The sequence below is a fragment of the Adiantum capillus-veneris genome, chromosome 21, assembly GCF_014529385.1.
Source record: "Adiantum capillus-veneris isolate H3 chromosome 21, ASM1452938v2, whole genome shotgun sequence".
Taxonomy (NCBI): Eukaryota; Viridiplantae; Streptophyta; class Polypodiopsida; order Polypodiales; family Pteridaceae; genus Adiantum; species Adiantum capillus-veneris.
The window spans coordinates 139,706,429-139,731,082 of record NC_140951.1 but is presented as its reverse complement, the minus strand read 5'-3'; the positions used below and the strand labels follow the sequence as shown (position 1 = coordinate 139,731,082).

At 47.2% G+C, this 24,654-nt stretch overlaps 1 protein-coding gene across 5 annotated transcripts in view; it reads right to left on the bottom strand.

Annotated features, from left to right (window-relative positions):
* Positions 1-24,654, bottom strand: part of LOC147431833 (TLD-domain containing nucleolar protein) — a 102,067-nt gene that overhangs the window by 55,946 nt on the left and 21,467 nt on the right. Inside the window, exons 2-3 of one of the 5 annotated variants that reach the window (XM_086494304.1) lie at positions 1,685-1,846; positions 1,393-1,535 (exon numbers count right to left, since the gene is read on the bottom strand). The exons of 3 other annotated variants lie outside the window; for them this stretch is intronic. Coding sequence is in view for 1 of the 2 variants with exons in the window: in XM_086494303.1 (XP_086350429.1) it covers positions 1,685-1,687 (3 nt within the window). In the remaining variant the exon portion in view is untranslated. The remainder of the gene's footprint in view (positions 1-1,392; positions 1,536-1,684; positions 1,847-24,654) is intronic. One more of the 5 variants, XM_086494303.1, reaches the window with a different exon arrangement.

The following is a 24,654-nucleotide window of genomic DNA, read 5'->3' as shown; positions in this document are numbered from 1 at the left end:
CTCTCACACACACACACCAGCATACATGAATAAAGATCTAGGTACTGAGTTTCTGTCATAACTCTAGAGATGGAGGGCAGACTCGGTCATAATGAAGCCTAGCATTAACACAAGCATTATGTAGGAAACATTAGCACAAAAATGAGGTGGTTGACAAGGCATACGCACCACAGAAGATAGAAAGAATTAACACAATATCAACTTGTCGTAACTTGGATGTAAACTTCATGATGTGAGTGTGCATGTCCGCTAAATGACTAAAATATATACATAGATGAATCTAGGATAAGCCCAGATTCACCCTTAGAGAAAAGTGCAAGGTGTAGTTTCATGGTGGTCACCCACAAGACAATATATTCATCAGCTCATTCATGCGTCGTATTGACTAAATACTACAACATACCCACTAACGCTATCAATGTCCAATAGTGGGTGACTAGGTACCAATATATGCTCCCAGACACCCACACACACACACAAGAATACATCGATACAAAGATCCACGTCTGAGTTTCCATCATAACTCTAGTGATCCGGGGCAGACTTAGCCATAATGAAGCCTAGCACTAAAAGAAGTATTAAATAGGAAAAATTAGCACAAAATTGAGGTAGTTACAAGCCATACGCACCATAGAAGATAGAAAGAATTAGCACAATATCAACTGGTCGTAACTCAAATTCTCTTCATCACATTCTCTTCGTCATCTCATGTGCAAACCGATGGCCAATCCAGGTTATCAACTCAATAGTACTAGCCTTACTAAAGTGATTTATCTCTGATGATAAGTTTCAATGGGAGATGTATTTTCCATTGGTAGAGTTTGCTTAACACTTCAACACGGAAGGCACCATTTGTGATTGTTCAAGGTGGCAAGAAGGTTCCGCCTATCATGTGCACCAAAGAAAAGATCTTCCAGGTTGATCATTTTGTAGAGGATCCCGCTACCGCTTTTGCCAAGGTTAGAGGCTTTGTAGAAGTCTCAAGAAGCAAAAAAGAAAGCGTCAGACACGCATCCATGGAACTTGTAGTTGAAGGAAGGTGGCTTGGTGCTTCTTAGGTTTAAGAAGGCACACCTAAGGAAGAAGAAGAGTAAGGAGAAGCCTTTCCCAAAGCTAAGTATGTGATACTACGGGCCCTTCTAAATTTCAAAAAAGATCAATGACGTATTCTTTCAACTGAAGTTGCCAAATACTTGGTGGATGCACAATGCTTTTCATGTGAGTCTATTGTGACCTTTTAGAGATGTGAGGACAAAGGACAAGGTGCCATAGGAGCAACCTGAGGTAGAAGAAATCAAGGAGATTCTTATACCTAAGAAGATCTAGCGCACAAGGAAAGGAAAGTCAAGGGAAAGCTAGTTCAAAAATACTTGGTCAAGATCAAGAACTAACCTGCTCTTGATGTAAAGTGGCTGGAGAAGGAGACTTGGCAAATACTCCTCATATACTAGAGATTTACCTTGAGGCTTTGCATTAGCTGCGACTATTCCAAAAATGCACATTGATTCAACAGGTTGCATCTAGTGCCGTGTGTACTGCACAAGAGTGAAAAAACTCTTTTGTCACAGATTTGCCACAAATTGAGATAGAGTCAACCAATTAGTCTTCAACATTTTGGGGGTGTTGATGTGCTGACATTGCTCCGCCTAGTGACTACTATATGATATATACATAGATTGTTTACCATGATATGTAAATGTTATGGTTGGAATCTCTTAAAACTGATCGAATGCCGCATTCTTGCAAATGTGTCTGTTGGAGCATGTGAGGTAAATTGTATGCAGCATTTTGTCTCGATTCACCAATGAGGTGGTATGAATGATGAATATGATAAGATTTAGCACATCTGGGAGTGAGACAAAACAATGTCAGCAGCAAATCCAAGTATCATAAACAAGCCAACCATCTACTAGTGATTATCATAGCTACCACATTAAAGTCAAGCTAAAGAATCCACTAAAGCCATCATACAAGATCTTTTCCACCATACAGTTGGAGTTTCCAAGGCCAGCTACAGGTTTCTTTAAATAAATCTGATTAAGCATAGGTGTCAAGAAAGCTAGGAAAATCACATTAATGCTCAAGCTCAGAGCAAGATTCCAACATGAAATAGAAGTTTTTAAGAGCTAATGCTATCAAAAAGTCATGATAAATACAACCCAAATAAAACCAGGTATAGCAAACTTTTAGAGCACACAAATATCAGCAGCATAAATTTGGGGTCTCTAAAGTGAGATAATCAGTAAAAAAAACCAGATAGGGGTATGGTATGTAACCAGCTGCTGGTGTGTCAAGCCACTGAAGACCAGAGCCAACCTACAAATCCCAGCCGAGGGGCTTAAACCCTAGAAGCAGTAGGAGCACAAGTGCCTACCAACTTACAACTCCTCGTCGACATTTAAAGTTCAGCGAACATAGGACCCCATCCGATGGGGCTTAAAATAACACCACCTACACCCACAATAAGACCTTGCATAGCCAATTGATGACGTGGCAGATGTTGTATGGACAGGCCGAATATCACACTGACTGCTGACGTGGCACTGTACGGCAGTCCGCGTTTTATGCTGACAGCAAGTGACATGGCAGCTGTACGGACTTCCGCGTTTTACGCGCTGGCAGCTTTTGAAGAGCAGATGCTATTTAGTTGATGCTTTTCATGTACTGCTTTTGGATGGGCCGAGGGCCTTTATATATGGAGGATGGGCTCTCTCTCTGGCATCTTTGCGGGAGTAAGAGCAAAGCAGAGTCATCCCCACCGTAGTACTGAGTTGAAGCAATATAAAGAAATAACGAAAGGGACACCAGGGTTTGGGGCCAGTGCTCTCTTGGGGTGGAACTCAGCCACTCCGCGTCTTGTGTGCCGTGCATCTCATTCATTTTAGTCGTCATTTGAAGTGCTTAAAGTTGTTCAATCTGTTCTTTTCCGTTGGCACGTGGTGCCCTCCCATTACAATGGTATCAAAGCTCAGTTGTGTGCTTTTCTGAAAGCATACCAGTCCTATCAAAGAGCAAACAAAGCAAGATGGCGCTTCCAGATTTCACGAGATTATTTTCTCATTTTTTGGGCGAGAAAATCCAAGGAAAGCTTTACAGTTTGACACCATCTATGCCATGGGAAATTTCTTAGACACTCCAAGGACTTGGCACGCTTTCAAGAAAAATTTTGCTCGGACATGACATTCGACATCTTCCTTCGGAGAGCAGCTTTTGGCAGAGAGGGGTATCATGAAATGCTTGTCACACAAACCCTAGCAAATTACAATTTCGAAATTCTCGACATCTAGCCAATGACCTTGGTATAGCATTGGACTGCCATCACCGCTACGGGCACGCTGTCTGTCCAAGCGAGTTTCGACTATTCAAGAGCTTATGGACTATGTTGTGGTCAAACCTAACCCTAACTTTGGTGCAGGCCTCAGGATGGAAAGCCCGTCGTCTTTTCGAGCTCCACGGACGCCGAGAATGTTTTTTCATTTTGATTTAAAATTGTTTGAAGATATTATTTTGAATTTTTTTGAAATGAATGGTGTCCGTTTTAAACCAGTCTTGGTACCGATTTGAGAATTGTTTTGACTCTGGTGTCAATAATTTGTGATTTACTCTTGGTGGTGTGATGTTTGATAATGTTTGAAACCTCGGAACGACGCAGACCAGGTGTCTGGGGAGCGGGAGCGTTTTATTGTATGCTTAAAAACCTCGCAACGACGCACACCAGGTGTCTAGAAAGTGTTTCATTGTACGCTGAAAAACCTCCGAACAATGCAGACCAAGTGTCTGGGGAGCGTTTAATTGTATGCTCGAAACCTCCAAGCGATGTAGGCTGCGTTCTGGGGAGCGTTTGGTTGTATCAGTCCTTTGAGCTTATGGCCTGGATCTTTTTAGGTTATTTGTAGGGGGAGTGACAAGGTAGTCGTTGAGACTTTGAGTAACTTCATGCTGCAGACCGTCTGTCTTGGAGGAGTGCTAAGTGGCGCTCTTCGTTGTGTCTTGTAACATGCATATGTGAGCATTTGTGTTGCATTGTGATGTGCCAACCACTAAATATTCCTAATTGGATGAGATTGCCTGGGCATCATAGTTATCCGAAACAAGAACATGGAATGGGAATGGGAGGATCCGGAACGGGACGGGAACGGGAAGAAGGAGAGGGGGCCGGAACAAGGCCGGAACTGTCGACTAAAGCAAGGCTTGAGTTACCTCCATTCAGCTTAGTCCCAAATCAACTCTTAAAAAACCCCAAAACTGCCTCTAAACCTCTACCCTCAAACTGCCCCAAATATGTCCCCCAAATGCCTATTTTTTTGCCCCCGTTCTGCCCCACGTTCCGCCCATTCCGATTACACTCCGTTCCAGAACGGCGTTCCGTTTCCAACTTCGTTTCGGGAACGGGACTCGTCCGAAACGCCGTTTTGAAACGTTTGGGTTGCGTTCCGCCCGTTCCCTGTTACACTGCAAGGTATATAGTTTTAGTTAAAGATCAGCGCAGTCTAGGTGTGATGGCTAACTTTGCTACACCAAAATATCAAGAGCTCCAATCTGGAATGAGAAAACTGAATGTCCCTTCGAATGACCCTCGGATATATTTGAGTTAACTTGAGTTGTTCTGCACATATACGGTAATTGCGGACGATGTCACAAACTACTGATGTGTCAAGCCATTGAAGACCTGAGCCACCCTGCAAATCCCGGCCGAGGGATTTAAACCCTAGAAGCAATAGAAGAAACATAAGTGCCTATCAACTTACAGCTCCTCATCACAAGGTCCAAGCATTTAAAGTTCAACCAACTTATATGTAATGGGACGAGCACCACATGCCAATGGAAAAGAACATACTGAACAAACATTAAGCACGTCAAATAATAACTGAACCAAAAGAGATGCACGACATACGAGACAGGAGTGGCAGAGTTCCACCCCAAGAGAGCACTGGCCCCAAACGTTGGCGCCTCTTTCGGTGTTTCTTTATGTTGCTTCAACTCAATACAATTGCGGAATGTCGATAGTTGTGGGAAAGTCTGAATGCTGGTGAACCGGCCCTGCACTCGCTACTGCTGAACGCTCCCCCCCTCCCTGCCGCGCCATCGCCCCCCCCCCCCCCCCCCCCGCTGCCCTAGCGCTGCCCCCCGCCCCCGCCAGCCCCAGCTTGCCCGTCCCCTTGCTGCGCGCCTGCTGCCCCCATTTCGGGCTGCCCCCCAGCCCGCCCCCCCCCCCCCCCCCCCCCCGTCTTCTTCTTTCCCAAAGCCTCCTGCAATTGGCTCTGGCAGCACTGTTTCTTTGGGCAGTGCTCGGCACGCTCGGTTGCAGAGTCTCTTTACCGCTTGCTTCTTCGCCACAGCAGTAGACACAAATGGAGGCTCCAGCTCCACCACAGAGGGACTCATCCGAATCCCCCTCTTCCGACGCCGCTGAGCCCACCATTCGACTTGCTCTTTTGCCGACAGAGCAAGCGAGCCTAGCCGCAGAGGTAGAGCGCTTGCAGGCGACTTCTGTCATCTGCGAGATTCTCGGCACCCGACCTAGCAGAGGAGAGCTGTGTGACCTTCTCCAGGCCCACCTTCTCGCAGAGGTGGGCAAGATCTTGGACGTACACATACTCGGACGAGGTTACTATCAGATCGAGTTTGAGACCTCCAAGATGGCGTCCAAGGTCATCGCCATGAGTCCACTGACCATCCGAGCAGCACGAGCCCACTTTCAACAGTGGAGACACGGTTTCGACCCTACTTCGGATGTTCTAGTAGAGGAGGCAGACCTCCCCATCTCCGTCTGCTTTTCGGGCTTACGGAGGGAGTACTTAACACTTTTGTCCAAGATCGGCTCAGCCATTGGAACTGTCCTGGAGACACCTCACACTGCAGCCTCAGTAGCTGCCAAGGTGGCTGGCAATCCCTCAGTTTGCATTTTGGTCAAAGACACTCACACGCTCACAAAGGTTATTCTTCTGCCTCGGGTGAGTGGGGGTTGGTTTAGACAGAGTGTGGAGTATTCGGGCCTCCCGAACCAATGCTTCATTTGTCGACAGATGGGCCATCTAGCGAAGGCCTGTCCACGGAGGAGGCCTCGACCTACACCACAGCCTCAGCCCCAGCCTGCAAGGACTGGCCAGCAGACACAGACAGACACAGCGCACACATGCAGAGCCACCCTCTGAGCCTGGGGCTCCAGCGGAGCAGGGATGGCAGCAGGCCCGTGGTCGACGACGACAAGGGCCACAGCGACAGCCTGCCACTCAGAGTGGTCCTCAGGCGCCTACTCAGCAGCAGTGGGTTCCCACGGGGAACTGGTTTGGTCCTCTTGAGCACGATGAGGTCCCATCTCCACAGCCCCCACCCCAGCTTCACCCTCGACAGCCCCTTCCCCCCCCCCCAGAGTTCCCCCCCTCTTCCTCATCCTCCCCCCGCCTCCTGCTCCCGCCGCCTCTTCCCCCCGCCCCTCTTATCTCTGCCGCTCCCTCTCGCCCCTCTTCTCCACCGCTCCCTCCTGCTCCTTCTCCCCCCCCTCCTGCTTCAGTTCCACAGTCGACCCAGGGGGTAGGGCCTTCTCCGACTGCTAACCCCCTCTACAGGTACAAACGTCTCCCCTTGCAGCTATCCCTCATGGTCTGACGAGCATTGACATCCGGCGCCGATGGGACTTCTTCGACTACGACTTCACTCATTTTCTCGGCAGACCATGAGGCAGGGTCCATGTTCTATTCCTTGCAACTAGGGGGAGAGAGGCCTTGGACTCAGCAATTGGCTTCTCCTTTCCCCTTTGCGGCAGGGACCAGACAGAGTGGACTCTCGACTCAGTGTTGGGATGGTTGCACACACAGGTCCTAGAGTTCTCTCACCACATGGGAGAACTAGGAGTTACAGACATGCTTCAGACTTTGTGGCCATTGGCCAAGTTTGCGGTGACACCTCCAGATTCAGCAAGATGTAGACACATTGTGGTTTACTTCTTTGCCGATACACAGTGATTGCCATGCTATGTATACATTCATGAGGACTCCTGGACAGAGGAGGTTGCTTTATGTACGGCTCGCTCTCCTTCGACTTGGGTCAGGCACTCGTTGAAGTCACGCCTATCTAGAGGACGATCGGATGCGGATTACTCTCCATCCAAGCCAGCCTCGAAGATAGCTCGTCTAGCTGCTGCGACAGCATCTGTTCTCTCTCGCTCCCCATGAGGATCGTCTCATGGAACGTGCAGGGACTAGGTGGGCCCCAGTTTCAACGTCAGCGGGGCCGACTGCGTTAGGAGCTTCAGTGCTGCCTTGTGGGAGGAGAGATTGATCTCCTTATGCTTCAGGAGCACCATCTGTGTGAGAGCCGCATTAGACGTTGTGGTCAGCTCTTGCGTGGACGATATGATACTTTTTGGTCAGCAGCTTTTGGACCTGGAGGCATCCAGGGTGGGGTATGTATGACTATTGCGGACTCTTTGCAGAGCAGGCCATTGTGGGCAGAGGGATTGTTGTGCCAGGCAGGGCTCACTGGATTACTATGCAGGTTCAAGGTTGCCTAGTGGGCTTCCTGAACATCTATGCACCCAATGTGGCGAGTGCTCGAGCAGAGTTTTGGTCACAGATAGTTGAGTCTCTGCCGCAGGCAGAACACTGGTGCATAGGAGGGGACTTCACATGTTGGAGAACCCTTCTGACAGGATTGGTGGTAGCCATGCTACTGTGCATGGAGTTGAGCTGGCAGCTTGGGAGAGGTTTTGTATGACTCTGAGGGTCTCGGATGTTTGGCAGCACTCTGGTTTTGTGAGGCCCCCAGACAACCTTGCCTTCTCTCGTTCGGACCGCAGAGTGGGAGGAGTGAATCTATCGCGGATAGATCGCTTCTACACTAGTGACCATTTCAGTGAATTGGGAGGCACAGTGGGCATTTTGGCAAGGACTTCCTTCTCGGACCATGCACCAGTGATCCTCACAGTGGCAGACAGGCAGAGGAGTGGGAGCACGATGCTTCGCATCCCAGAGAGGGTCTTGTTGGACTCCGCACTCAGAGAGCGGGTAGAGGCTCTCTGGACAGAGAGCTTGGACAAGCAAGATTCTCCTGCTGACAGAGTGGCCTCATGCCTAGCTCAGATTAGCCGTTTTTTTCTCCAGGAGTCTCTAGCTCGCTAGGCTGCAGCGAGAGAGGAGAAGCAAACCTCTCAGACGGGGCATTGCTTCATTACAGAGGATGCAGGAGCAATATCCAGACAGTCCTTGGTTGGAGGAGCAGCTACAGCAGGCTTGACAGGAGCTTGTTAGCACAGAGGAGAGGCGACATGAGCTTGCTTTCCACCGACAGGCATCTCAGTGGACCCAGGTGGGCGACAGAGTGACTGGTGCTTTCTTTGAGGCAGTGGGACCTCGACATTCGCATGCCAAGGTCAGTCAGTTGAGGAGGCCCGACGGGTCAGTTGCTTCTGAGCCCGAGGATATGCATGCAGTTGCTACTGACTTTTACCGTGAGTTACTGTCTGCAGAGTCCCAGTCAGAGCGTCGGGATACATACAGGGAGCAGGTTTGGGCACAGTTGCCTTGTCTTGTGACTGAGGAGATGCGTCAAAGCTTTGAGCTGCCACTTCAGCTTGAGGAGCTGCACACGGCTCTTAGGACCCTCCCCCGTGGTAGCTGTCCAGGTGAGGATGGGCTGACTCCCAGTTTTTTCTTGGAGTACTGGGACCTGCTTGGCCCACATCTCCGTAGTGCTTTTCAATACATTTTTCACACAGGAGTGATGCCTGACAGCATGAGTGAGGGCCTGATCTACCTCATTCCCAAGGAGGGTGGCGCCTTGGATGAGATTCGACAGTGGCGCCCCATCACCATCCTCAACTCAGCCTACAAAATTCTTGCCAAGGCTCTGAGTTTGAGGATACAGCCACTTCTAGAGAGCTTTATACATGGGACTAAGACAGGTATTGTTAGTATCCTTGACAACATCTTTACTTTTCGGGAGGCTTCTGGCCTGGGGGGTTGGCATTTTGTAATGTAGGCATGCACTGACAATGAGTCCACTGAATCATTCCATCCTGTTTCTAGACGTATGCAATCACCTGCTTCATGTAGAATCTCTTTTGTAAGCTTTCCCTTTTTAGCTAATTGCATGACATTTGGCCAAATTTGACCATGATGGTCACTCACCTCTTCATCACAAAAATGTTCAATTTTTACTCCATAAGTAGCTGCCTCAACTGAAGAGGTGGCATGCTTAGTTGCCATATCTTCAACTAAGGTTTGCATTCCCCCCTTCCCAAAGTTAGTTCTCAAGGGTAGACCTGTCTCTCTTAAGTGGATTTTACCATCCTTAAAAAAGACAACATCTTTTGACAAAGCATCACTAAAATCATCACAATCCCTTCTTACATGGTCTGTACTATCACACAAAATACATCTATTAACAAACCCTTCTTTGGGCTGTTGTCTTTGCCTAGGAAGTGGCCCTGATGGTTGGCCTTTTTCTTCAAGCTTTGCAAACTTCACCTTCAAGTCACGCATTCCCTTCACAAGCTCATCTAGCATGGACTCATCAAACTTAGGAGCAATAAAAGTAGGCTTTACCATTTTGCCATAAGTTGAGGTGGAAGGACTTGTAGTGTTTACTACCATCTTGTCCCTTCTTCTTTGTCGTTTGGCAAGCAGTGAGACAGCACCTTCAACCTCATTCCAGTCGGTCTTTAGTCCTTGCTCAGCATCTTTATCTTCAAGAAGAAGCTCCAAATTTTCTTGAAACTCTTTACTTGCAGCTTGTAAGAAAAGATCTGTCTTCTCTGCATCTAGTGTGGCCCTTTCTGTCCTGGTGAGTTGTGCATAGCGCCGCTCAAATTCCCTAAGTAGCTCTGTTATTGATAGTCCTTGCTTTGGCTTGACTACCACGGCTCTGTGGTGAGGACCTAGTGATTCTTCTTCTCGATTTTGAGAAGGCATACGACAGAGTTGACTGGGACGTTCTAGAGGGCACTCTACGCAGGATGGGCTTCTCAGATGCTTGGACTAGAGGGGTGTCAACTTTGGACAGACAGGCTCACAGTCAGGTACTTTTGGCAGGAGGTAGAGGTGATCGCTTCATGCTCACACGTTTGGTCAGACAGGGCTGTCCTCTTGCCCCCTTCCTCTTTCTGTTCTATGCGGAGGCGATGAGCAGGTTTTTGGTGTCGCAGCAGGTTGGTCTACGGGGCTTAGCACTCCCTATTCGGGGAGATGAGCTACCGGACGCTGAGTTTCCCCACGACTCGGCCTTGTACTTAGATGGCCAGGAGGCCAACCTTCACAGGTGAGAGCAGGCTCTGTAGACCTTCTGTTGTGCATAGGGCACATTGATCAACTGGAGAAAGACAGTGGCTTTCTCGGTTGGTAGTGCTCATGTGCCCCGATTGGATGCCAGGAGAGGGCTTTAGGTGGATTCCCCCAGGGACTGCAGTTCGGTACTTGGGCTGTCAGGTTGGTTTGGACTTGTCTCCCAAGCAGCCGATTGCTCCCCTTCTCCTGTCTCTCAGGAGAAAGTTGTTACATTGGAGCTCAGCACGACTTTCTTTGGCTCGCAGAGTAGTAGTGGCCAACCATGTGTTATTGGCGACTATGTGGTATATCACTTCTTGCTGGATCTTCTCGAGTTCTTGTATCAGCCAGGTAGAGAGGCTGATCAAGAACTTCCTTTGGTCAGGACATGACACTCAGATAGCCCGAGCCAAAGTGGCTTGGCAAGTCATCACTCTTCCTTGTTCACAGGGAGGGCTTGGGATCATTGACCCAACACAGCAGAGCAAAGCCCTTCTTGGGAAGTTCATCGTCAGAGGACTTCTTCCAGGTGAGGAGCCCTGGAAGGAGTTCTTACTACAGCAGCTTCGTGCTAGGGTGCCTCAGGCAGGAGGCCCTTGGCAACCTTCGACCAGATGGATCTTTACAAAGATGCGCAGAGTTGGTTTGAGAAGGAGACTGGAGGACCTCTTCACTGTGAGTTTGCTTCGATCTTGGGAGCTCTTGCGGCGAGGCCTAGAGCAGAGACAGCCTACTTGCATCTACGATAGCCCCTTGTCTGGAACCCCATGGTTAGCACTCAGAGAGGCCACTTGGTTGGTAGTCAGCCTCATGTTTCCTAGAGTCCCATGGCAGCGGGTCCAGCGCGCTCTTTAGGTGACTGGTTAGAGTTCACAGGTTTGTCAGAGGAGGTGCAGGGTTTCCAGCTACAGGGCATGAGAGGGGTGCAGAGCATGTGCCAGGACATCTCAGAGGCAGTTCCAGCTGAGTGGCTCACGCCTCTCGAGCCATTAGCACCCAGGTGGATGGGAGCCTTCACATGATTGGAGGTTCTAATCTCAGTCAGGGCCTGCTCAGAGACTGTTCCATCCCTTTTCTTCAAGCTTCAGGGTGGGGGACGCCTACAGCGAGTTGCAGTAGAGGCCCCGCAGGTGGTAGAGTGCTGTTTTCAGAGGATCAAGAGTACTGGGCATCTGTGGGAGGACTTGTGTCATACATCCTGGCCCAGCAGCTCTTGAGACTGGACATTGGAGGCTGTGGGCTTGGGAGTGTTGTCCACTGGCACGAGTACTGTGGGATCCTGGTGAGTAGCTCTGGAGGGACCCCTTCTCTTTTGCAGACCACCCAGGAGTCTCGTTCTTTCAGTACACTATTCGCCTGGGACGTCATATACTAGCAGCACAAAGAGAGGCCCGCCCCACTGCAGCACCTCATTCGCAGGAGGAGGGTCTCACAGCTGAGTTCTTGGCAGCCTTTTGGGAGAGGTTGTGGGACTCCAGACAGCTGAGGTGAGTCACCTTGTTTCAGTGGTTGGTCGCACATAGAGCTACAGGCTACAGCAGTTGGGAGCTGGCTAGTGCATAGTGGTCTCTCGGCCGCATGTGCAGCTTGTGACCATCTTCTGGTGAGTCAGCGTCATTGTCTTTGGGACTGTCCATCGGCCCAGCAGGTGTGGCTACGAGTTCTTCGGCACAGCATGCTCTCTCCACGGCTCGACAGTACACTTGGGGAGCAGCGTCTTGGTCCACCCTCACGGGCCCGGCACTTCAGTTTGAGCTATCTTCCACCAGCAGGATGATAGTGATGCAGGAGGGGCAACCTACACTCCAGCCTGCTACAGAGCTTACTCCAAAGGAGTGGTGCAATGAGAGAGTAGTATTGGGAGCTCATCAGTGGCCTGACACTCTGGTTCACTGGCGGGCCCGTTGCTTCCGCATCTTTGAGGCTCGCCCTGTGCCACCAGCAAAGACTGTTCGCGATTTTTGGCTAGAGCTGATCCATACTCTCAGAGGACAGCTTGAGGGACTACAGGGCAGCTCCGACCGCATGCGGGAGCGCCGAGAGGCTTTCCTTCGACTCTGGCGTCCTGGGCCTTTTTACACCATGGTCCAGGGTGTACTCCGATGGCATTACCGACCACCTGTGTGGCTTTTCCCTCCCCCATTTCTTGATTTAGCCCCATTGTACATATGCTGGTTTTTTCATTGGGAGAGTCTCCCATCATGGTTGTTGTAGCCCTCTCTTGAAGAGGTGGTTGTAGCCCTATGGGCAGTTTCAGTAACTAATAGAAGGATCTTTTTCTCGAGGGAAAAAAAAAAACTAAATACAATTGCTCTGCTCTGCATCTCCCGTGGGTAGATTGTCAGAGTGAGAGCCCGTGGGTCATATTTAAAGGCTCTTGGCCTCTAAAAGCAGTTTCCATGAAAAGCTTCAAGTTCTAAAAGCATTTGGTCCCGAAAGCTAACGCCCAAAGCTTCCTTCCCGTTTCACGAAAATCTGTACAGCAATTTGTGACATCCCCCACCTTCTTGAAAGAAGAGTAATTGTCCGCCATTACCGTATATCTGCAAAACGACTCAAGTTAGCTCAAAAAATTTAAAGGGTCATTCCGAGGGACATTCCGAGAGAGAATCAGTTTTCTCATTCCAAATAGGAGCTCTTGATGTCCTGGCGTAGCAAAATTAGTCATCGCACCAAGATCGCATTGATCTCTTCGCGGGTGTCTCGATGCACTAAAATTACATACCCAAGCAATCTCACCCAATTAGGAATATTTTCAATGGTTGGCACATCACAATGCAACACAAATGCTCACATATGCATGTTAGAAGACACAACAAAAAGCGCCACTGAGCACTCCTCCAAGTGATACAACCAAATCCTCCCCAAACTGTAACCTGCGTCGCTTCGAGGTTTCAAGCATACAACCAATGCTCCTTAGACATCCCGTCCACGTCGTTCAGAGGTTTTCTAGTGTACAACAAAACGCTCCCCAAACATCCCATCTGCGTCGTTCCGAGGTTTCTAGGCATACAACGAAATGCTCCCTGTAACAAACTTGGACACTCCAAGTCGAGATTCTACCGCGACACCACAAGAATTTACTTCAAAACAGTTTACAGTCCACAATTGATTCCACACTGGCCCGGCGGAGTTCCGTGCCTAGAGATATTGGCCCCAAAAACTGGCGACTTTTGGTATTTCTTTTTGTATTAATCTGCAACTCAAAGTACAAGTGAGTGGTCGGGACTCACTCTCAAACTCTGCATCCAGATGCTATGAGAAGTGAGAGCCCAAGCCACTCTTTACAAGGGATGCTAAAAGCAGAGCCCAAAAGCTTCAAAATCAAAGGCTTCTTAAAATAAAGCAAATCATCCAAAAGCTCTCTCTCTCAACCATTGCGTAGCCAAAAGCACGTGAAAGCTGCCGCAAAAATCTTTGCCCTATTGCCGTAATCAGCGCCACAAAAAGCGGGCGTTCGTACAGCATGCCACATGATTGCTTTTCCGCAAAGTACGACGCGTTTTCCGAGGGATGCTGTACAGCCATGCCACGTCAGCATTTCAGCCAAGCTCTCCGCGGGTCTGTTCATGCCAAAAGGGGTGTGTGTGAATGTGTACCGGGTAGCCACGTCACCAGTTTGTGACATATCCCCCTCTTGAAAGCATTGTAATCGCCCTCGATTACGTCTGCAAAACAGACAAAAGCCATAAACTGTCTTAGCAAACACTGACTTTTAGTACCGACGCACTAGGAACACAAATCTAGCCACATGTACCAATTGACAGTCGCATCACACGACATCACAGGACATCACATGACAAATCACAATGAACATTCATTCGGATCTTAGACCATGATTTATCGGCAATGCAATTAGCAATCGCATCTAGATCCACTCAGGACCTCATAGATGCCCGATTGACTAATCCCTATTGCGACCATGTCTATCGAGATCATTCAGACCAAAATGCTGCAGTCATTTCATCTATCAGTTCTTGCACTTAAGCAAGTCAAGCACAAATCGATATCATATTATCGGAAATTCCAGTTCATAAAGTCATACAGCAGAATACTGTCAGCTCTCGGTATCCCTGAAGCTCAAAGAGACATTAGTGACTCTAGTATCAAAAATCGAGGCATCTGTTGACAAAGGAGCGGAGTAACTCCCCTCTTCTGCATACCCACTGTACCAGATATCCGGCCAAGCTAAATTCGGGGTTCCATTTGGAATAAACTATGCTAAACCAAAAAGCTCAAGGTAAAGTTTCACAATCTGAGGAGTATCTGCTAGGTCCTCCTCCTCCACCCACTTCGCATCCAATGGAGGATAGTTCTTGAATTTAACCAAGAACTGCCTTCTCACTTTACCCTTGATCTTTCTGTCTTTATGTGTTGCTAAATGGACTATTTTCTTATTTTCTTATTTTCTCGAGTAATTTCTTTTACTGAAATTAGGATATTTAAAGATGTGCACTTGAACTGTAAGGTTAGGAACTGTAGATCTACTCGAATTATTAAAAGCCATCAGGAACGGAAAACTCTGATGCGTCATATGATGGGTGACATTAAGCATCGCAAAGGGGTTTTACCGTTCGTTCGTGGGAGAGACCGGGAAACGAATATTCCTGATGCGTCACGTGATGGAGTGACGGGAGCATCGGAAAGGGAACATCTCGTGGGTCTGGCAGGAAACCCGAACTGGAAAGAGGAATACACATAAAGACCCAAGCACAAGAATAAAGCTGGGTTTTGAGAAGCTTTTCTTAAAAAGCGGAATATTTTAACGAGTTTTCCGGGAACAGCAGACGCTTTCCCGCGAGGAATCTATGTTTGCATTGAATTCGTGCATGTGGTTGCATCCAGGGACGCCTGGGAAATGTTGTGAAAGGCATTGCTTTTAACTTATAAGGTTTTATTGAGTTTGTGGGCTGGTTCATACCAATTTTAAAATATGCCGGCCGCCCACTTAATAAGTGGGCATCCACTTAGAAAATAAAGCAACAAAACCAGCCAGCGAATTCTCTCTCCCTATTTCGGGTAAAGCAGCGCCGGAAAAAAAAAAAAAACGGCCGCGATCTCTACGCGAGCAGCTATTCGTGCCGTGGCCAAGGAGCTATAAAAGCACCACATGCCCTCACTCAAAGGGGGTTACCAACGTCAACAAGAGAAGACTCTACCGCAAGAGATCGCGAGACTACGAAGCACGGAAGTCGCTTTTCCCGCGCAAGAGCGACAGGTATCTATTGTGGATTCGCCATACGAATTGTTGTCGCGTGTTTGTGTGTGTGTTTGCAGGTACTTCATCGCGAAGGAGAAGCGAGAAGGCTTCGGCCTACGCTTGGGAATTCCGCGAACGGAATTGGGAAATTGTCTGCGGAGTCTCGACTCCGAATACAGACGGAAAAAAGGATTGAGAGCTCGTCTCTCGGATTCCCTTACGAGAAGGAACGACCATTGAGTCAAAGATTTAGAACGGAGGGGTTTTCTCCGGTTCTTGTGCTTGTAAAAAGATTCTCCCTAATAAAGGATTCTCTTTAAGGGGGGGGACAAGCCCATCTTCTGGTCCCAAATACTGTGTCGAACTTCTCCCTCAACTTTGTTTAGTTGAAAGATTATTTATTTTCATCTTGTTGATTATTCGCGTGCGCTCTCGTTTGTGACAGTGGTATCAGAGCTCGGATTCCTCTCTTTCTCTGCAAAGAAGGACGATTCTGGCAAGGAACGGGAAGAACCGCTGAAGACGAACTTCAACAAGTGCGAGCCCAACTCGCGGAATTGCAACAACTCATTTCGTTGTCGGCTGTCCAAAAGGCTTTGGACGGAATCAAGAAGCCACAAGGAACGGATGCCGATGGGCATCACGAAAATCCTGTTAATGGAAGCAACCAGCAGGTGGATGGTGCGAAAAAGGTGCCAAAACGCACAAGGGATCTTCGGATCAAGACAAACGGCCTTCTAAGAGCAAGGGCCAAGAAAAAGAACTCTCTCTGCTTAATGAAAGCAAGGATATCTCTATCTCTTCTCCATCATACTCTCCTGATTATACCACTACATCTACTTCTCATACAGTATCTAGATCTTCTCCCAAGAAGAAAACTCCTACTACTTCCCTACATGCTACTAAAGAGAAGCCCCAGTTCAAGAGGGATAACCGCAGACATCACCGCAAGATGCGGATTTTCAAATCCGGTGACAAGGATGTGAAGTTTGATAACTACACAGGACGGAGAGATATCTCCAAGGCACTTTCTTTCATCAAGCAGTTTAAAGTTGCTTTTGCCAACGGAAACTTCACAGAAAAATCCAAGTTGCGTCATGTTGGGATGCATCTCAAGGAGACTACAAGCAACTGGTGGCTAGCCAAAATTCTGGAAGGTACTCAAGCCAGAACATGGGCTCAATTCAAAGTTGAATTCTATGAACAATTTCTTCCACCGGATTTCGAGAAGGACATTCGGAAGGAATGGGACTGGCTCGCCCAGAAGGAACAAGAGAAAGTCACGGCTTATGTTGACAAGTTTTGGTCGGTTCTTCTAAAAGTTACGTCTTTTATGAAAATTTCCGACGAAGAAAAGATGAGAAAGTTTGAAGCAGGTCTTCAACCACCGCTTCGGAAGAGCATGAAGGTGTACCCACATGACACCCTTCAGCGGATGATGGAGTCGACAATCATTGCCGAGGATTTACATTCCACTGGTACCCCCAGACGGATGGAACATAGCACATACCGTGCAAGGCAAAGAGCGGTCTATGATGACCATGGCAACCAAGGCAAAAAGCGTTCCCCAGAGGATCCGGATGAGCCTAAGAAGCCAGAGGGTACTGAAAAACGGCTTAAGTATCTCACACCAAACCAAGTACAAACCTTCAAAGAGCAAGGAAGGTGCTTCTACTGTGGTGAAAAAGGACATATGAAGCCCGACTGCCCTGTTCTGCAGCAACGGCAGGAACAAGCATCTTCGGAGAGGGAACAATCGAAGAAGGAACCCGCTCCACCGAGCTTGAATTCCATTCCTGATGTGCAAGGGAATACAGAAACCGAGAAAGGGAAGCGTCAGCTCCTTAAAGGCTGGGGATCTGTGAATAACCAGCGGGTGTTGATCCTCTACGACCCTGGATCGATGGACAACTTCATCTCACTCGAAACTACAAAACGTTTGGGCCTTACACCGGCTCAGCTTGGAACTCCAGTCACTTCCGGATCAACATTTGAGGGGTTGACCACCAATGCAACTCCCATGCAAGGACAACTCAATCTCCGGATTGGTGAATACAAGGAATGCTTTTTTATGGCACCTATCGAGGGATGTGATATCATCTTGGGTATGCCATTACCATATGCAACCGGTCCCAGATTATGTAGAAAAGACCCTTGCTTTTGAGCATGAGGACAAGAAAATTAAAATTTTTGCTGATGCAGGGGATTGGCTATTCCCTATTGTAAGCCATATCTCCATTAAGAAGGAAATAAAGAAGTGCGTTTCTGCTTACTTGATTTTCGCACGTGAAAGAGATAAAACTAATGAGGGTTCGCTCTCTAGTTTGGAAATTAAACGTTTTCAATTTCTTGAAAAGTATAAAGATTGTTTCACGGATACTCTACCAGACAAGCTATCTCCGGAACGTCCGGAAGATCATCGCATTGATCTCGTACCAGGTAGCTCTCCCCCAAACCTACCCCCTTATCGGGTTAGTCTTGCTCAGCAAGAGGAAATTTTGAAGCAAGTCAACGAGCTTCTGGAAAAATGTCTAGTACGACCAAGTACTTCGCCTTACTGCTCTCTAGTTCTACTGGTGCAGAAGAAAGACGGCACGTTTCGAATGTGCATAGATTATCGATCTCTAAACAAGATCACTATCAAGAATCGCTTTCCGATACCCTGGATTGATGATATTCTCGATAAGCTGCAGGGAGCAAGAATCTTTAGTCGCATTGACTTAAAAAGTGGGTATCATTAGATACGCATAGCCCCTGAAGATGTCCATAAAACTGCCTTTCGCACAACTTTTGGACTTTATGACTTTTTGGTAATGCCGTTTGGCTTGACCAATGCTCCAGCCACATTCAATCGAATGATGGACCGAATTTTCAGCCCACACCGAGCTTTCACAGGAGTGTTCTTTGATGACATACTCGTCTTTTCAAAGACCGAGGAGGAACATCGGAAGCACTTGGATATAGTGTTTCAAGAATTGCGAAAGCATGAGTTGCATGTGAATGCAAAGAAGAGTGAGTTCTTCCTCACTGAGATACACTATCTCGGCCATATAGTCTCACACAACCAAGTGAAAATGGATCCCCCAAAGATCCAAGTCGTGCAAGATTGGCCAACTCCCACTACGGTACATGATGTACGAAGTTTTCTGGGATTGTGTTCTTACTATCGGAGGTTTATCCGAGGCTTTGCTCAAGTAGCAGGACCACTTCATGACCTAACACGGAAGAAGATCCCTTTCAGGTGGGGATCAAGACAACAAGGTGACTTTGGTAGGCTAAAGTACCTATTAAGCCATGGACCTATTTTGAGAGTGCCAGACTTAAGGAAACCATTCGAGGTTCACTGCGATGCTTCAGGTGATTGCATCGGTGCAGTGCTTAACCAAGAAGCCCATGCAGTGGCTTATGAAAGTAGACGACTTAAGGATGCAGAATTGCATGCCTCGATCTACGAGAAGGAACTTATGGCTGTGATCCACACCTTGTCTACCTGGAAGCATTATCTTCTAGGAGCGGATTTTGTGATCAAAACCGATCACCAAAGTTTGCGGTATTTTCGTACGCAACGGAAATTATCTGAGAAGCAAATGAGATGGGCCAACTTTTTGTCCATGTTTCACTTCCAGATCCTCCATACGGCTGGGAGTAAGAATGTGGCTGCAGACGCATTGTCTAGACGGCCTAGGGTGAACGCAATTACTTCTTTGTATCACCAAGAATTGGAATCACTTCCAGAGTTGTATCAGAATGACCCAGACTTCTCCTCCACTTGGAATAAATTACAGAACGGAGAGGATGAATATCCCTATTCTATTCGGGATGGTTACCTCTATCACCACCAAGCAATTTGCGTGGCAGAACCATTGAGAAAGAAAATCATGGAAGAAGCACATGCTTCACCATATGCAGGTCATCAAGGAATTCTCCCAACGACCTTAGCATTGGAAAGATATTTCTTTTGGCCAAGCCTTAGAGCAGATATTGATCAATATGTCAGAGAATGCTTGGTTTGCCAAAAAGTAAAGTATGATCGTCATAAGACGCCTGGGTTACTCCAACCTTTACCTGTGCCTGATCAACCCTGGGAGAGTATTGCCATGGATTTTATTATGGATCTCCCAAAGACTCAAACTGGAAATGATGCGATCTGGACTATCGTGGACAGATTTCGCAAGCAAGCTCACTTTATTCCAGTTAAGAAAACAATCAAAGCAGACCATATGGCTAGAATTTTTCTAGAACAGATCTTTAAGCATCATGGACTGCCCAAGTCTATTGTGAGTGATCGAGATCCTCGCATGACAGGCAACTTTTGGCGTGCCTTGTTTGATAACCTTGGCACAAAGTTGAATTTTTCTTCTGCATAGCATCCTCAAACGGATGGGCAGAGTGAGATCGCTAATTCCACAGTATTGGATATGCTGAAATCTTATGTGTCAGAGAGACAATCTGACTGGGAGAAGTATTTGCCCATTGTTGAGTACGCGTATAACAATACCGTGCATTCGTCTACGGGGAAAGCACCTTTTGAGATTCTCTATGGTAAGCCTTTGCTTCCACCGATCCTTGTCACTAAGGATAAGATTTTCGCAGCAGATGAGTTTGTCCGGGATTTGGACACGGCCTACGGGCAAGTTAAGAGAGCAATTTTGCGCTCTCAGGAGAAACATAAGAAAGCTGCGGACAAGCACAGAAGGAATCTGGACTTAACAGTCGGTCAATTAGTCTTACTCAAGTTTGAGAAGGCAAGACTAAAGAAACAAGCGACTCATAAAGGGAAAGTGGTAAAACTTTCCAATCACTATTATGGGCCGTTTAAGATAATTGACCAAGTGAACGATGTGACGTTCCGATTAGACTTTCCATCTATTTAGAAGATCCACAATGCTTTCCATGTTAGTTTACTCCGGCCATATGTGGGACCGCCTCCAAGTCAGCCTATTGCTGAGGAACCTCTTGAGGTTGAGGAAACAGAAGAAATACTCCAACCGGAACAGATCATTCATCATCAGGAGCGACCACTCAAGTCCGGGAAGATTACACGGAAGTATTTGGTAAAGTTTAAGAATTATTCTACTCTAGATGCTCAGTGGATGACCGAGCAAGAATTAGCACCCTATCCCCAGATTCTGGAAGGATATGTATAAGCACTACAGTTGAGGACAACTGTTTAGAAGCCAGAGGGATGTTGCTAAATGGACTATTTTCTTATTTTCTTATTTTCTCGAGTAATTTCTTTTTATTGAAATTAGGATATTTAAAAATGTGCACTTGAACCGTAAGGTTAGGAACTGTAGATCTACTGGAATTATTAAAAGCCATAAGGAACGGAAAACTCTGATGCGTCATATGATGGGTGACATTAAGCATCGTGAAGGGGTTTTACCGTTAGTTCGTGGGAGAGACCGGGAAACGAATATTCCTGATGCGTCACGTGATGGGGTGACGGGAGCATCGGAAAGGGAATATCTCGTGGGTCTGGCAGGAAACCCGAACTGGAAAGAGGAATACACGTAAAGACGCAAGCACAAGAATAAAGCTGGGTTTTGAGAAGCTTTTCTTAAAAAGCGGAATATTTTAACGAGTTTTCCGGGAACAGCAGACGCTTTCCCGCGAGGAATCTATGTTTGCATTGCATTCGTGCATGTGGTTGCATCCAGGGACGCCTGGGAAATGTTGTGAAAGGCATTGCTTTTAACTTATAAGGTTTTATTGAGTTTGTGGGCAGGTTCATACCAATTTTAAAATATGCCGGCCGCCCACTTAATAAGTGGGCAGCCACTTAGAAAATAAAGCAACAAAACCAGCCAGCGAATTCTCTCTCCCTATTTCGAGTAAAGCAGCGCGAAAAAAAAAAAAAAAAAAACGGCCGCGATCTCTACGCGAGCAGCTATTCGTGCCGTGGCCAAGGAGCTATAAAAGCACCACATGCCCTCACTCAAAGGGGGTTACCAACGTCAACAAGAGAAGACTCTACCGCAAGAGATCGCGAGACTATGAAGCACGAAAGTCGCTTTTCCCGCGCAAGAGCGACAGTAATCTATTGTGGATTCGCCATACGAATTGTTGTCGCCTGTTTGTGTGTGTGTTTGCAGGTACTTCATCGCGAAGGAGAAGCAAGAAGGCTTCGGCCTACGCTTGGGAATTCTGAGAACGGAATTCGAAAATTGTCTGCGGAGTCTCGACTCCGAATACAGACGGAAAAAAGGATTGAGAGCTCGTCTCTCGGATTTCCCTTACGGGAAGGAACGACCATTGAGTCAAAGATTTAGAACGGAGGGGTTTTCTCCGGTTCTTGTGCTTGTAAAAAGATTCTCCCTAATAAAGGATTCTCTTTAAGGGGGGGGACAAGCCCATCTTCTGGTCCCAAATACTGTGTCGAACTTCTCCCTCAACTTTGTTTAGTTGAAAGATTATTTATTTTCATCTTGTTGATTATTGGTGTGCGCTCCCGTTTGTGACATTATGTGCCAATATCTGTTTAGGAACAAGGATCTCCTCGTTTTCTTCCACTTCGGGTTGCTCATCAGGCTTCCCCATCTTCGGGCACATCGCCTTTAAAAAGCTTCAAGAGACTCACATGAAATGCATTGTGAATCCCCCAAGTGTCGGGCAGCTTCAGTCGGAAGGAGACATCATTTATCTTTTCGGAGATCTGGAAAGGTCCGAAGTACCGCATACTAAGCTTTGGAAAAAGCCTCTCCTTTCTCTTTTTCTTTCTTAGGCATGCCTTCTCAAAACGTAAGAGCACCCACTCGTTCTCCTTCAATTTCAAATCGTGACGATGGCGATCTGCTGCCTTTTTCTGTCTTTCTTGAGATTTCTGCAAAGCCTCTCGGACCTTGGCAAAAGCCGTGTCCAAGTCACGCGTGTATTCATTGGCTTCAAAAATCTTATCTTTCGGGCTTAGGACGGGTGGAACCTCGTAGCACCTTCAATAATCTCAAATGGCGCCTTCCCCGTCGAAGAGTGTATCGTGTTGTTGTAGGCAAATTCCACCAAAGGTAAATACTTTTCCCATTGAGTCTTCTGATCCGAGATGTAAGACTTTAATAAATCTAGTACCACTGAATTGGCAATCTCAGATTGCCCATCAGTCTGCGAGTGGAAAGATGACGAGAACTGCAACCGTGTGCTAATGTTCTCCCAAATTGCCTTCCAAAACAAACTCGTAAATTTGAGGTTCCTGTCGAAGACAATCGTCTCACGCATGCCATGTAATCTGAAGATCTTGGCTACAAACAGTCTCACTAAGTGATCCGGCTTGACTGTTTTCTTCACTGGAATGAAATGAGCTTGCTTGCTAGATCTGTCAATAACAGTCCAGATACCATCGTGACCACTCTGTGTTCTCAGGAGATCAAAAATGAAATCCAATGCAATACTTTCCCCGGGGGGGGGTGGGTATAGGCAAAGGCTGTAACAATCCCTATGCTTTATGCCTGTCAAACTTGACCTTTTGGCATACCAAGCAACTGCGCACAAACTCGTCCACATCCTTCTTGAGTCTCGGCCAAAGGAAGTATCTCTCTACCCCTTTCATGGTGGTAGCAATGCCACGGTGACCCGTAAAAGGTGGACAGTGGCATTCAGTCATAACCTTTTCCCTCAACGGCTGTGTAACGCACAACATGGTTTTCTTCATCAAGTAGCCATCCCGAATGGAATATCCCGCTACTGTCTCCCCATCCGATATCCGTGTGAAAATGTCTGCAAAATTTGTATATGTGGCATATTGATCTCCCATATCCTCGAAGCTTCTATGATGTTTCGCGGAAATAGCCAGAACCAACAGCTTCTGAGACAAAGCATCTGCCACCAAATTCTTCTGTCCCTACACATGGACAATCTGGAAGTGAAACTGTGACAAGATGTTCGCCCGCAGCATCTGCTTTTTCGAAGCTGCTTCTGTGACAAGAAGTAGCGTAAACTCTGATGGTCTGTGAAGACAGTAAAATCTGCTCCGAGTAGGTAATGCCGCCACTGAGTAAGAGCATGGATAACCGCCAAAAGCTCTTTCTCAAAAATCTGTGCTGTCAATTCCGGCCTTGAGAGCAATCGGCTCTCGTAGGCAATGACATGGCCTTCTTGCATTAAGACCGCACCCAGACTATGACCACAAGCATCACAATATACTTCAAATGGCTTCTGCAAGTCTGGCAAAGTCAAAACTGGTCCTATAGTCAATTTCTCTTTCAAAGTTTGAAAGGCAGTCAGCTCTGTGGGTCCCCACGAGAAAGGGACTCCTTTCTGTGTCAAGATATGCAAAGGATAAGCAACCTCTGCAAACTTTCTAATGAACCGCCTGTAGTACAAACACAATCCCAAGAAGCTTCTAACTTCATGGACATTCTTCAAATCGGGACAATCACAGATAGTCTCTATCTTGGCCGGGTCCATCTACACTCCTATTGCTGAGACAATGTGTCCCAAAAAGTGTATCTCTGATTAAAAAAATTCACTTTTCTTCGCATTAATCACCAACTTGTGATCTCGTAATGCTTGAAAGACCTGAAGCAGATGTTCTCTATGTTCTACCTCATCCTTGGAGAAAACAATGATGTCGTCAAAGAAAGTGCCAACAAATAGTCTGTACTCTCGAAAAATCCTGTCCATCATCCGGTTAAATGTCGCAGGAGCATTGGTTAGGCCAAAAGGCATCACCAAAAACTCAAATAACCCAAAACTCGTCCGAAAGGCTGTCTTGTAGACGTCTTCCGACGCGATTCGGATATGATGATATCCACTCTTCAAGTCGATCCTGCTAAAACACGAGGATCCCTGTAGTCGGTCAAGTATATCATCGATCCTAGGAATTGGAAATTTGTTCTTGATGATGATCTTGTTGAGAGCTCTATAGTCGATGCACATTCTCCAAGATCCGTCTTTCTTCAAAACCAACAACACTGGAGAGCAATATGGTGAAGTACTAGGCTGGACAAGACCCTTTTCCAAGAGAACTCAAATAATCCAAAAGTCGTCCGAAAGGCTGTCTTGTAGACGTCTTCCGACGCAATTCGGATCTGATGATATCCACTCTTCAAGTCGATCCTGCTAAAACACGAGGATCACAATGGAATCTAGCTTTTGCTCTAAGCCATGATCTCGGATCTCTGTAGGAAGACCCAAGGTAAACCGCTCAATCTGTTCTTTGAACGAGATCTTCTTAAATGAAGAGGCGGGTAGAAAAGA